The 13,478-nt window shown below is 37.5% G+C and overlaps 1 protein-coding gene across 1 annotated transcript in view; it reads right to left on the reverse strand.

Annotated features, from left to right (window-relative positions):
* Hmcn1 (hemicentin 1) overlaps window positions 1–13,478 on the reverse strand; it is a 474,287-nt gene that overhangs the window by 314,291 nt on the left and 146,518 nt on the right. The window contains exons 3-4 of the mRNA XM_023704108.1: window positions 10,686–10,844; window positions 9,167–9,289 (exon numbers count right to left, since the gene is read on the reverse strand). Of these exons, the coding sequence (XP_023559876.1) occupies window positions 9,167–9,289; window positions 10,686–10,844 (282 nt within the window). The remainder of the gene's footprint in view (window positions 1–9,166; window positions 9,290–10,685; window positions 10,845–13,478) is intronic.

Below are 13,478 nucleotides of genomic sequence, written 5' to 3' on the forward strand. Positions count from 1 at the left end.
GGCCAAATTTTCACAAATGCACCCACTAATTCTTAAAATTTCATGATATTGACAGTCAAATTATCAATAGTTTAGCCATCCCATGTATTCTTTTATCTAAATTCATAATATAAGAAGTTTCTAAACTAACTCCAAAATATTTAAGTAAGTAAATCACTTGGGTCTACGTAAATTTATAATTAAGAAACCCGAAAGATTTCCCCTTTTTTATTCAATCACACAACACAGTTTAAACTAAAAGTGTTGGGCTTCAAGTGCGCTTTTCTTTGGGAATTTCTCAAGCAAATGAAAAGTTATGCGTAATGGTTTTCACTGAGCAAAATTATAACCCAACTGTTACAAGAGAGTTCTCAAAAGTTGTTCAAACCACCCCCACACGATTTCACTTTCATAAATCTATTATAGTCAGTTCATTCTAGGAATGCAGAAGGAACCTGGAAAGCATATGAGGCGTACACTCTGTTTCTGTTTATCTTAAGCCCTAAGGGACTTTCTCAAATATAACGCCTCTTATTTTGTCTCCTTAACACTTTTGGGTCCTTTCCACTTACTGAAAAACTAAGCAGCAGCAATTTGATTGTTCTTGCTACTTTACTTACTCAGAGCCACACCCAAACAGAGGGGAATTATGACATATGTTTATTAGTTACTTGACATTTTTAATTTAAAATCTTCAAAAAACTGCTTCCTTCTTCATTAGACAAGCCTATTTCAAAATTGGCTGTTTCCTCAAATAATAGAGAGTTGTTGAAAAATAAGATCTTGAGTTTTCTTAGTTCTTTGTATATGACACCCTTTAACATGATTTTTTTTTCAATGATATGATTTGTTCCAAAATTTGAAGCTATGTTTAACTGATAGAATTACTGCAAAGTCACTTGGTCTTTTCATTGTACTTTAAAATAATATTTATCTACTGTGTTTAGTTCAAAAGTTGTAACTTTTCTTTCAAATAAATAATAATTATATAATAGGATCTTGGATAGGTAGTTAAGAAAATTAGAAAATTATATAAACTCTTATATCTCAGGAAACCAACAAGAGCCAACTACCTTGGGCCAAATTGTTCAATTATCATTAAAGGGAGATGCTAGCATGTTTTCCCTTCAATTGCACAAATATAATGGCAGTGGACCTGTTTTGTTCTGTTCTGAAGAAAAGATATAGTAACAGACTGTAAATTTTTTCTCCTTCCTGTGATACACAAAACTGTCCTTCTATTTCTAAAGTCACGGATGTCTCAGTGGATGGACCTGTTGATCTAGATGATTTAAGACAGTTTTGAGTGTATGACATGACTGTGCCTTCAAAATTCATCTTTCTACAATTCAAAGCTACGTCTCTTTCAGAGATCTTTGCACTCATGATCCCCCTTGATTTTCACACATGTACGTGCACACGCATGCACATACACATACACACACACATACACACACACACACACACACACACACACACATACACACATTCTTAATACCTAGATTAGAAAACTCAAATATAGTGGCTTTCTTAATGATTAGAAATCTTCATAAAATACAAAGACAATATTTTTAAATTTATTTATTTATTTGGTACAGGGTCTCACTGTGCAGCTTGGATTTGTAGTGATCCTCCTGTCTCAGCCTCCCCAGTCCTGGGATTACAGGCACGGGACACCATGCCCCGTTTCGGTGGCCAGCTCAGCCTGGGGCTGGCATGGCATATGGTACCAGGAATCGAATCTCTGGGTCCTTGTGTTTGCCAGGAGGCGCTTAGACTGCTGAGCTATCTCCCCACCCCCAAAAATACAATATTTTTGAACATCAAAATATTTAAATACGAAAAGTGATAGTTCTCTTATTTTAGTAACATTTCTGAAATCTCAGATATATTCTGATATAGATACAAAGAAATGCTTTTATAGACACATGCTTTCTCTAAACAAAAGGAATCTTTAAAATATTGATAAATAAAAATATGAAATGGAACATCCAAATCATTGAAGCTGTGTACAAGTGGCTCATGAAAATTTTATTTGTGTCAGTGTTACTGGTTTTCTTCAAGACCCCTTGAGTTTCTTTGCAGTTCCTTGTAGATCAATCCTGCGATACCTCATGGTCAGTGACTTCACTAGCTAATCAGCTTTTAAATTTTAAATGTTAAGCATTGGAGAAATTTCCTCACAATTCAACTTTTTAGTTTTTATCACAATTCTAGTAAAAATAAAGACCAAGTCCTTTCCATAAAGGGAATGACTAATATCTTGCAAGCCAGTGTGGCTTTTACATGAAATTTTCAGGCTATAAGGTTGACACAGGAACTCTGATAGTATAGGACTCCTGCAAAAAAAGATTTATGCAAGTAACTGATTTGGTTAGCTCCGACATCTCACAATCCAACTTCACATTTTGTTTTAGCTTCTAATCAAAACAGAGTTTACTTCTTTTTGTTGTTTTGGTCATGCTGAAAGTATGAAACTCATTGGCTAATATTTCCCCTTACATAATATTTCTTTTTCTTTCTTAGAAATATTCCTTGGAACATTTATATGAGCTCCTTTCCCCTTAGGGACACCACTTACATTTGATCTGGGGGAGGAGCTATTAGGGAACAGTAGCCATCTAATTTCTGAGTTCTCTGACAGGGTTCAGATCTGATCATCATTTTGCCGGGATCTTGGACAAAACAACTGGAGCTTACAACTCATAGACAAAGTGTTTTGTTGTGTGGATATGACCATTACACATGACAGAATGTGTTGCTGTAATTTATAACTAGAGTGTTCAACAACTCCCAGAGCCAATACCCTCAACCATGCAGCAGAAAATAGACACTCTTGTGGTAGGACTTGTCCTTTCAAAACATGCATTCCCCACCTCTCATCCCTAACTAGTCCCATCGTTGCTCTTTCATGCTGCAAGAGAGCGCTGCTTGACCTTTGGTGTATGCTGTCTAATGAGATTCTACTGGGAACAGTCATCATGCGCCACCAATTCTGAGGAACATTATGGTGGGTGGACATTTAGATATCATTATGTAATACTGTCCATATGCTTATAGGTAATGAATAATTTTTAATTAAAGATTTTAGTTTTGTTTTAGCTCAACAAAAGGGAACATAAAGTACACACAGCTTCATATAACCAAATTGCTGGCCAAGAAAGCACTCGCAGGTGCAGGGTAAAAACCTAACAATGTGCCTGGAATATCAGCATCCTCAGCACACAACTTGAGGATAACTTGCCAATCTTAGCACAACAACAGAGGGAAAAAAGCATGCCACGAGCACTAAGGTACATTTTTGTGAATGCGGAGACATCTGTATTATTTGAGTGGATGAGCTCAGAGCTTTCCACTTCATCTCTGACATTTAATTAAGTGAATTCCTATGTGGAAATATTTACACAGTGTTTCCATCCTGTTGCTTTCTAAAATGTTATAGCTGTCTCTGATACATTTTCAAATTTCAGAGGAGGTCAACAGGAAAGATGTTTTGCAGTAATGTCTGCAGTGAGACTCTGACTAGGGGGGAAATGGCAGATACCTTGCTTCACATCACTAATTATTCAGAACCCTGAACCACTCCTGTCACTAACCCCATATGCAGAGAGCTCTTCAGCTAAGTTCTAGCCAAATGGGGGGGGGGCTATGCCAAATCCATATGCTAACAAAGCTTACAGATCTCTAATATCAGTACTGAGCCTGAAGTAAGTGTATAAATAGGAAGAGAAAGCCAGTAATCTCTCATCTCTGAGACTTTCTGTTACTAATTCACTGGGTTTTGCACTGTCACTTCAATTTTTTCATGTTGTAGTCATTTCCTCTGAAATACTTCCTGATTTCACCTCTCCTCTTCCTTTAAAAATTCTTCAATGGGAAAAAATAAAGATTTTTCCCCTTCATCTTAGGGCCACAATCTTGTCATGGATGGAAGACATGATTCATCACCCCTCACCCATCCTCTGCTCAGCTCTCAGGAACCCCTCAAATTCAAGTCACCCCTTTGTCCATCAGGCAAAGCACCAGGGACCTGCCCACTTTCCTCTCCTCCAGAGGAGCAAGATGTATTCTCTCCAGAGCTTCTCCAACTACTACCTCGAAAGGTTACTGGGGACATCAAAAACTACTGTCTGCATAGTGCCTAGAACAAAGCAAGCATGCTGTTGTGGATTATTAATGATGTTATTATTTCCTAAATAAGAAATTCACACATCACAGTTAGCAATAAACTTTTTAAAGCCAAAAAGAAAACATGATAAACATAGCGCAACTGTAAAACTTCAAGAATCTTATAATATTTCCAATGGCTTTGACTCCATCCCCTCTCCCACCTCCCATATCAATCTGTAAAAGTGGAAGTTCACCAAAATCTCTCTTTCCTGAGTAAGCTAACTGACCACCACCCACACTCCATCCAAAGCAAAGATGGTCTCTTTGACAATGGAGACCACCATTTTCCCAGGAATCTATTCAGTTTACTGTATTTCTCATGTTATTTCATCTTCATAGAGTGGTCATGGTGTGGTAATTATGATAATTAATATGCTACGTTACCATAAAAAAGAGCTTCAGAGAAGTTGCAAAGCTATGTTACAGAGTTGTTCAAACAGGTAAAGGCAGAGAAGTCATTCAACTCCAGGGCTCCCAGACTGTAGAGCCCTAGAGTTTCCTATTAGAGTATATTCTATCATTCTCCTATTTTACAGATAATAAAACTAAGACAAAAGAAAAACATGAGCACAGTCCCAGAGCCTGTAGACCTAACTACTACACAGTAATGTTTGTGCTGATGTTTTGCTTTTCATCTCTAGGTCCACAGTCCCTTCTCTTCATTTTGCTTGCTCTGTGCACTGGAATCCTAATGTGCAGGGCTTGCCCCAGCAGGGCCACTTGGTCTTCAGGCTCTCAGTTAGATTTGAGGAAATGGAAGGCCAGGGATGAGAAGGTGCTGGGTCATTGTTTCTCTGACTCCATTTCTGCAGGGTTTCATTCTGTCTGTCCAAGGCCACTGTCTTTGACGAGCCCTCAGCCTGGGTCGCACCATGTGTGGACAGCACAAGTTCTCTCTTACCTTTCAGACTGAGGGGAAATACAAGTCTGCTGGTGATGATAGGGCCAGCCAGATAGCTCTGTAGACTAAAGCGCCTGCTCAGGCAGAGTGTGATGGCTGGGGTTCAATCCCCAGTGTGCTGTACAGGCCTTGCCCCGCCCCCAGGATGCGCCAAGAAGGCGATTGAGACTGGGCTTGGTGGAGCATGTTTGAGAGGCTGAAACCAGGAGAATCACTACAAGTCCAACCTACATAGTGAGATCCATGAGACCTGTGAGACCCTGTCCTAAATATATATATATAGCTGCTGGTGATGGATTCAGGCTGTTTCACCATCTCTTGTCAGCTGCTCTTAACCTTGGGTAAATTGTCAATCATTAAAAGATCTTTTGCCCCAAATACAGCTGTTTCTTTTCTGCTGGGATGATGACTGATACCTACCTATCTCTGTAATAAATGACATCTACTAAACATTAACATTTATTGAAATGAGAGGATGCCATCAGGCTAGGATGTCCAGGTAGAAATTTTGCAGGGAGTTAAAAATATTAAGAGGACATCAGTTGGGAGAGAGCTGAGGGTGGGAGAACTCATGACAAGTGAACTGCCTAATAAATATGGATCTTTTGTGTTGGCTTCACTAACACAACGATATATTGTTCAACTAATTTTGAGATTTCCAATTTAGTCTTTCTCTTTTTATACCAAAGGAAGCATTAATAAGATCAACTGGTAGTCATCCAGCTTACAAATAAGTGGAGTAGTAGTTTAGTTCTTATTCTGTCTTCAAAGATGTTTTAAATACATCCTTGAGATGTGTTTTAACTTGCATTTCCAAAATCCAGTGCCACAGAATGATTTAAGGTCCACTGATGTTCAGCCAAATAATTTCTTCACTTTGATTTTTCCTTTTATGTTAAAGAAAGATGAAAGACACCTACATCTTCTATTCAATCCTTGTTTAAAAGAATTAACAAAAATCCTTCAAAGTATCTATGATAGTTGCTACAAAATATACCATAGTAGGTTAGGAAATTGATGAACTAGGTTAAGCAGGTAAAACAAAATACAGTAGTTCTTGGGTCTATTAAATGTGTGGCTCTCAGTGGAACATCTATTTCCCTTAGAATTTTTAGTTTATTTAATAAAAGGATTTAGAGTAATGAGAGAAAAAAAGTAAATTATATGCCAAAGATTTTTCAGCTTTATTTTTAACATGGTCACAATGCTTTACAATGCTTCCTATTAGCAAAATCTTCCACAATGGTGGCTTTCTTTAAGGAACATATTGACTTTTACAATTCTAGTAAGCTTCTGCAAGATCTTTTCTCATGGACAGGGAAAAGAGAACTACCCTATTCCTCCAGAATTCTCCTACTCAGACTTATTTCCCAGCAGCATCTAGCCAACTGACTTTTTTTTTTTTTTTTTTTGCGGAATGGGGGATTGAACTCTGGCCTTTGCGCTTGCCAGGGAAGCACTTAGTCTACTGAGCCATCTCCCCAGCCCCTAGACAACTGATTTCTAACAAGCATAGTGTCACAAATCCCCCAGTTTAAGATCAAAGTAGCAGTGCTACCAAGGTTATAATAATACTCTTTAATACATATTGAATACTTACCCTGGACCAGACATTGCTTATCTCATTTAAAGTTACAGTCACCTACTTAAATGGAAATTCTATTATCTCCATTTTATGAACAAGAAAATGGAGCTCACAAAGCCCATGTCACAGCAATATAGGACTTTTTAACATTTAGAGTTTATTTTTCTTTAGGTAACTGAATATTCAATTTTTATTGGCTAAGTGAAAGCCATCTCTTGCTGAAACTCTACAGGCTTAGTATTGTGGTAAGTTTGAGAGTTGATTTTATCCAGACTATGTTTTCTTAGCTCTTCATTCTCCCTTCTATTTATTTTATTATCAAACTTGTATAAAGATGACAGCATCTAATTAGGGATTTATACCAGGACAATGTCTAGAAAAATAATTCTTCCAAGGCACTACTATCTAATTTGACCTCGGTCTCACTGACAAATGTAAGATACATTTTTCCTGAGTTAATTGGTGAGGGGTTTGGAATTGTCATGAGTGACAGATAAATCACAGTTCATCCTTGTAATATCAAATTTCATTTTATAAAAATGGACCATTTTAGCAATCATTTTCTCTAGTACTATTCCTTCCAAGATAAATTTACAGAACAGATGTGCTGATAATATGGGAGAGAAACACTTAACAAACCAGTGGGTTACCCACATATGTAGGTTTCATGTGTAGAAAAAAGTCATATTTTATTACTCTTAAAAATTATCTGGCAATTTTCAGAACTGAGAGAATATATTATGATTATAAACATCAGATATCTAATAAAGCATGTAAATTTTTATCCTTAAGGCTTACTTTCTCTGTTTAAAACAACAACATGCACAGCTTTTTTATAACACAGTATTCCCTGTATGTTTATGTACACTTGGAGTCTCAGTCACACAGTATATATGCTTTTCTCTGGGGAACAACTACTAATAAAGTCCTATGAGTCTCAGAATGCCATACAACTTGTATACAGAAGGTTTGTGTTGTCTGCTTACAAATAGGTCTAAGCAACTTTCAAAAGCACTAGGTTTGCACATGAGTCTTCTCATCTCTTCTCTAACACGTCCTGCAGTAAGGCACCATGCCCACTTGCCTCACATCCACAGCGTTTCAATACCCCGTCTGTTTCCAGTAAGCACCACTTCCACTTCCATCCTGAGCACCATCAAACTCTCCCTGGTGATGCACTCGTTGTGCAAGAGAAAATGATGCCATTCCTCATTTAGGTCCTACTTTGTAATATAATTCAGGGTCTTATAGAACTCTAGTATAAAAACAACCTCTACCAGGAACTTGGCCAACATTAAATTCAAGCACAGTATGTAGATGAGACAAGACACCCTGTTCCCCAGAGTCCTGCATTCTTCCCCAATCCCTTGCCAGGTTTCCAACTTCTCCTTCAAACATTCATGCAAATTAACTGCTAAGAAATTCCCTCATAATCCTTAGATCCTGCCCAGGGAATTCTGAGTAACTAAAGTGGACACAATGAAGACTAAGCTATAAACCTGTCCAAACCTGTTTCTCCCAAGGAAACTTCTCTTATGTGAAAGTAAATTTTCAGGTTTATTTATCTCGATACTTATGTTTATTTATTTATTGATTTTTGCGGTACCAGGGATTGGACTCGGGACCCTGCGCTTGCCAGGCAAGCGCTTATTCTACTGAGCTATCTGCACTGCCCCCGATACGTATGTTGATTGAGAACATTTTTGTTCCATTGTTTGTTGTAGAAATGTTCAACGTTCTATTAGATCCATGTAATAAGAACTTCTGAGCAAGAAAAACTGTTGAGTCATTTCATTCAAGACACAGAGGAGTCCACTCTGAAATCAATAGGCCTTGCACACATACAGGGACTACAGCAATTAAGGGTGAAGTATGTCCATTGAAAACCTTACCTCTGTTCTGTTATTTTCCCAGAAACTTGAGTAGGAAAAGTAAATGAATGGGTAAGTAAAGTGTTCTTATAATGAATGAGCCAAGGGAAAATAATAACAAGAAAAAAGAAGTCATTGCAACACTTAGACCTGTCTCAAAGACTTTTCAAGAAAATATCAAGATTTTCTTATAAGATATACAATGTATTATCAAATGTTTGACAACTATATAGTTATTCAGTGACAATTTTTTGACAGTTAATTTTAGAAGTGAATAATTACCTCTCACATTCTACTTTAATAACCAGTCAATCCTCATTTTATCTGGTATACTAAAGTTATTCATATAAAAACCAATTGACCTCACTAAACAAGAACTAGCCAGGCCCAGTGGTGCATACCTGTAATTCTAACACGCTGAAAGACTGAGGCTGGAGACTAGAGAGTGGACACCCAGCCCGGGGGAGACCTTGTCACAAAATGAAACATCAAAAACATCTGAGGATGTAGCTAAGTTTAGGAACACTGGGTTCATCCCCAGTGTCATAAAAGTAAGTAAAAAAATAAATAAAACCAAAAAGCACACCTGTCACATTAGGCAGCCTCACAGATCTCGGTAAAGGAGCTAGTTAAAAAGTAGACCCGCTTTACTGAACTGACCTCGTTAACTTGTTTCTTGTCCAGATGGAACACTTGGCCAGAACTTGTGGAGGCAATTTCTTCATAGACTTTATATCCAATGTGGTTCCTGTCATCACAGTCTCCAGTGAGCACAAATACCACCTGAAAATTTTTTAAATGAAAGGATAGTTTCATTGGTTTCTAGAAATCAACGTATATTTATTGAGCACCTATTATGTGTTAATATGTTATTAGACAAGTGGAATATATATTATGGAAGTCCTCTTTTGTAAGCATCGTTATAAGGCATGATTAAAAAATATAATGAATGGTGCTACCAAATCCATCCAATGGAAAAGCAGATTCACAAAAAAATTAGTGTGAATTTTCCACTTTGTTCCTTAAATCTGACAGTGTGTACAACTTCTTCCCTAAAGTCAAAATGACCATGAAGGATGAAGGTTTTGAATCAATTCAGCACATCAACATAGACACAAAAGCACATTAAAGATATAAAAGAGGTTTTCTGGAATTTCTTCAGAAAGTGGCCAGTATGTTCAAAGCAAAGGATTTTTTGAGGCAGTAAATGGCAGTATGTCTTTTAGTATGAAACCTTTTCATTTAAACACACAGTATCTTCCCATCGCACTTCATATATAATAATTTTTAACTCTGTATGCTGTTTAGTCATGAACCCATACATGGCCATGGTTATTCATATTTCAGAAATGTGGGCTGAAAACTACAGAAGTGAAAAAGTGAGACTGTGATAGATTGACTACACAGTGGCCTCAGTTCTTCACCTCTCTTTATCCATTACTTGTCCAGAGGATTTTGAATTTCCTCTCAATAATAGGTAGAGTTTATCTTATTATCTTTAAACCTAAGCTTGACAACATGACTTCTACTGGTCAAAAGAATGAGACCAAACCTTCTATGAATTCCACATTCCAACTGAAAAGGCCTTGTGCATTTCCATCCAATCTGTAGTTTCTGCTATGTCTACAAGAAAGACATAACTAGACTTGGGTCAGAACAAGAGTAAGAAACCTATGAAGAAAGCCAACATCCTCCAGAGACCAGTTTAGGAAAAACAAAATGAAAGACCACCAGATGCCCAAGTGAGCAAGGCCAGCCTACATTAACTGAACTCTGCTAACACATTAAATATAATAAAGCTTGTTGTTTTAAAGCACTAAGTGCTGGAAAAGTTTGTTAGGCAGAAATAGCTAACTGACCATATGAATCACTGACTTGGGCAAGACTCCCCTGGAGAACGGACACTGAAATAGGTGTCTGTCTCTGTAAGCCTATGCTTCTGTTATAAGGAAAAGATGGCCGCAAGCCTTTAGTTAACTCTTATTCAGTTCTTAAACCTTCACATGCTTTATAAATATACACATTTGTTTACATTAAATGACACATGTATTGGCATACACATGTGGATGGACAGATCTAAAGACTGCATTCGGCACACAGGGAGTAGTCACCATGGACAGACAACCTCTCACAGGCAGTATCCAGGCAGAGGCTTCAGGGCTGATTCGTTCCCACTCACTTGAGACTGCTTCTGCTGGATAAGCTGCAGCACTTCATGGGCGAGTCGGTAGTCCTTGGACCGGGCATCAGTGAAAACATAGATGAAAGAACCAGGAAGAGAAATTTCCAAGGCAATCTTTATAGCTCCAATACTCATTTCTGGACAATCACCACCACCCTGTGAAGCAGAAACCAAAGGGCAATTATTTCATCAGAGAAAAGAGAGAGAGAGAGAGAGAGAGAGAGAGAGAGAGAGAGAGAGAGAGCAAACATAGAAGTTTTAACAAGTTGCCTTAGGAGTTTAAAAACCAAGCAAGTTCTCCACACTTGTATTTCCTGTCTGTTTGTCACTGGATCACTTATTTGGGCTAGGAGGGTTGGGAATGATATCAGATGATATTGAACTGGAAAACCTATACTTGTAGACAAATTATAAACTCGTCCAAAATATGCAAAATAATAAAAAATACTATAGTTTTTAATTAAATGCATATGCACTTGCCCATTACCTTCCCTGATAATCCCATATACCCCTATCTTATTACATGACCTTGCTTTTTATTGCATTGATTGAGAAAACAAGGAATACAAGAAAAAGTTCATAAGCTCCTGCCTTGAGACCTATTCATTTCCCTACAATGGCGCCCCCATGTCTACCTAATGGTGAAGGAGTTACTCACACTGATTGCTAAGGCATCTACCCTGAACTACTGAAACACACAGTGGCTATGGTTATCCCTTCTTGCTACTCTATCACATTCTTTGCTGGGTTGTTCTCACCAGTAAGTATGCAGACTGGCATATTTCTCCTGTTCCTTTGAGTTTCAGCTCAACTGTTGCTTATTAGGTAAGCTTTGTATGAGCACTTTATAAAAATACACTTCTCGTGTCATTATTTTCACTCCTAGTCAGCTTCATTTTTTTCCTAACCTTTAAATTCTGCTCTATTTCGATAAGCTCAACATGTTTTCATCAACAAAAGCAGTCACTACCCTAAAAGAAATTCTTGCCCTACATTTACTTCCTCCTAATTATGTGGATTGGTATATGAAATTGTGAGCATACTGTATCTACAGTTTCACACACTATATTTTTACTTAAACTAATATTTTTGTGATTCCATGTCATCAATGTTCTTAATGATTACATGATACTCTATCCTGTTTATTTCCGACAATTAAAACAATTTCTTTCTTGACTGTTGAATAATAATGCTCTTTCAAATTCTCCTTTGCTATAATTTCCTTTGCACAGATGTCAATAACATAGGATCAATAAAATGGATTTAATCAACATGATTTGAGCAATTAATAAATACTAAACACCCCTACTACTCTGCTATTGAGCACAAAATAATAAATAAGCTAAAGTACTTTATCTTTACAAAGCTCACAATGAAGAATAAGTGAACAAAAAGTACAGCAGATTGGGACCATGGGAGCTTTGTGATATAAGTGTTCACCAGAAACTTGTAACAAGTAAAAGCTCTCATAAACCTTATTAAACTCTAGAGATCTGATTTGATTTTCTTATTTTGTTTTGCCTCAGGCTCCAAATGGTCTCAGAGTCCTGTACAGATACCCTGAGCAGCAGAAAACTAATCAGGGTCCTAAGAACCACATATTAGAAGTATCTGCACTGCGGTGTGGATGAACCAGAGAATTGTTACTTGCCTTGGATCCCAACCAACACCTACAGCCTTTAAATACTGCATTGTTAAATATGTTGGAAGGAAGCATCAAAAGTTACAAATAGCCCTAAAACTAAGAGAAACTCATTAAACATGATGACATTTTCTTAATAGTATGGGTATGAAAACTATATATAGTAACCTGATCCTTACTTTAAAAAAAGAGGTAAGTCCCAGAGTCCCAGAGCTTTTGCTGAGTTATAAGTCCTTCCTATTTCTGCCTAAGTTATTTCTTGCCTGCCATTAGTTATATGCATTTACAAAGCATTTAGTTGAACAGGTAACATTCCTCTCAAAATTTTGGACATGTATACCTTCAGACTTTTCTCTCAAGTTCCGACTCTGCATTTTTCATTTCTTAATAGAATCTACTCCTAGATGTTCTATAAGTCTCTCCAATTAAGTGAATTACAGCAGAATTTTTAATGATTTTTTTTTGTCAGTCACATCTTCCCTGCCAGCTACAGTGGTGCAGTCCTATGATCCTAGTACATGAGAAGCTGGCGCAGGAGGATCCCCAGGAGTTTGAAGCCAGCTTGGTCAACATAGTGAGTTCAAGGTTAATCTGAAATACATACCAAAAAACAAAAAATTGGCCAGCCTAATAGTTCAGTGGACTAAAGCACCTATTTAGGCAGCACTCAACACCCAGACAGCAATTGAGACTGGGCGTAGTGGCGTGCACCTATAATCCCAGCACTTGGGAGGCTGAAAACAGGAAAATCACTGCGTCCGATCTACGTAGTGAGACCCTGTAGATCCTGAAAATCCTGTCCTAAATACAGAAACCCTGTCCTAAATACAGAAAGAAAAAAAATCATGTCTTCCCAATTTTTGTTAGTGGTACCATCTACCTACATATTTAGATTCAAAACTTCTTTGGCTCAGAAGTAAAACCTTATTCATTCTATTTCCATCATTAATCTGTCCTTTCCCTTTCTCTTTACTTTTATGACTTCTTGTTGCCATTACTTGTATTACATATAGAGCCTCCTTTCTGCTCCTCCTTCCACTATGCTGACTCCTCTGAAGTGAACTGCTTTCCTACTTTCAGTCTTTTATTAAGTACTGGGTTGGATCAAATGATCTTCTACCTTTCCGCCTGCTCTGGTTCCTGCTCCA

The sequence above is a fragment of the Octodon degus genome, unplaced genomic scaffold, assembly GCF_000260255.1.
Source record: "Octodon degus isolate 3935 unplaced genomic scaffold, OctDeg1.0 scaffold00188, whole genome shotgun sequence".
NCBI lineage: Eukaryota > Metazoa > Chordata > Mammalia > Rodentia > Octodontidae > Octodon > Octodon degus.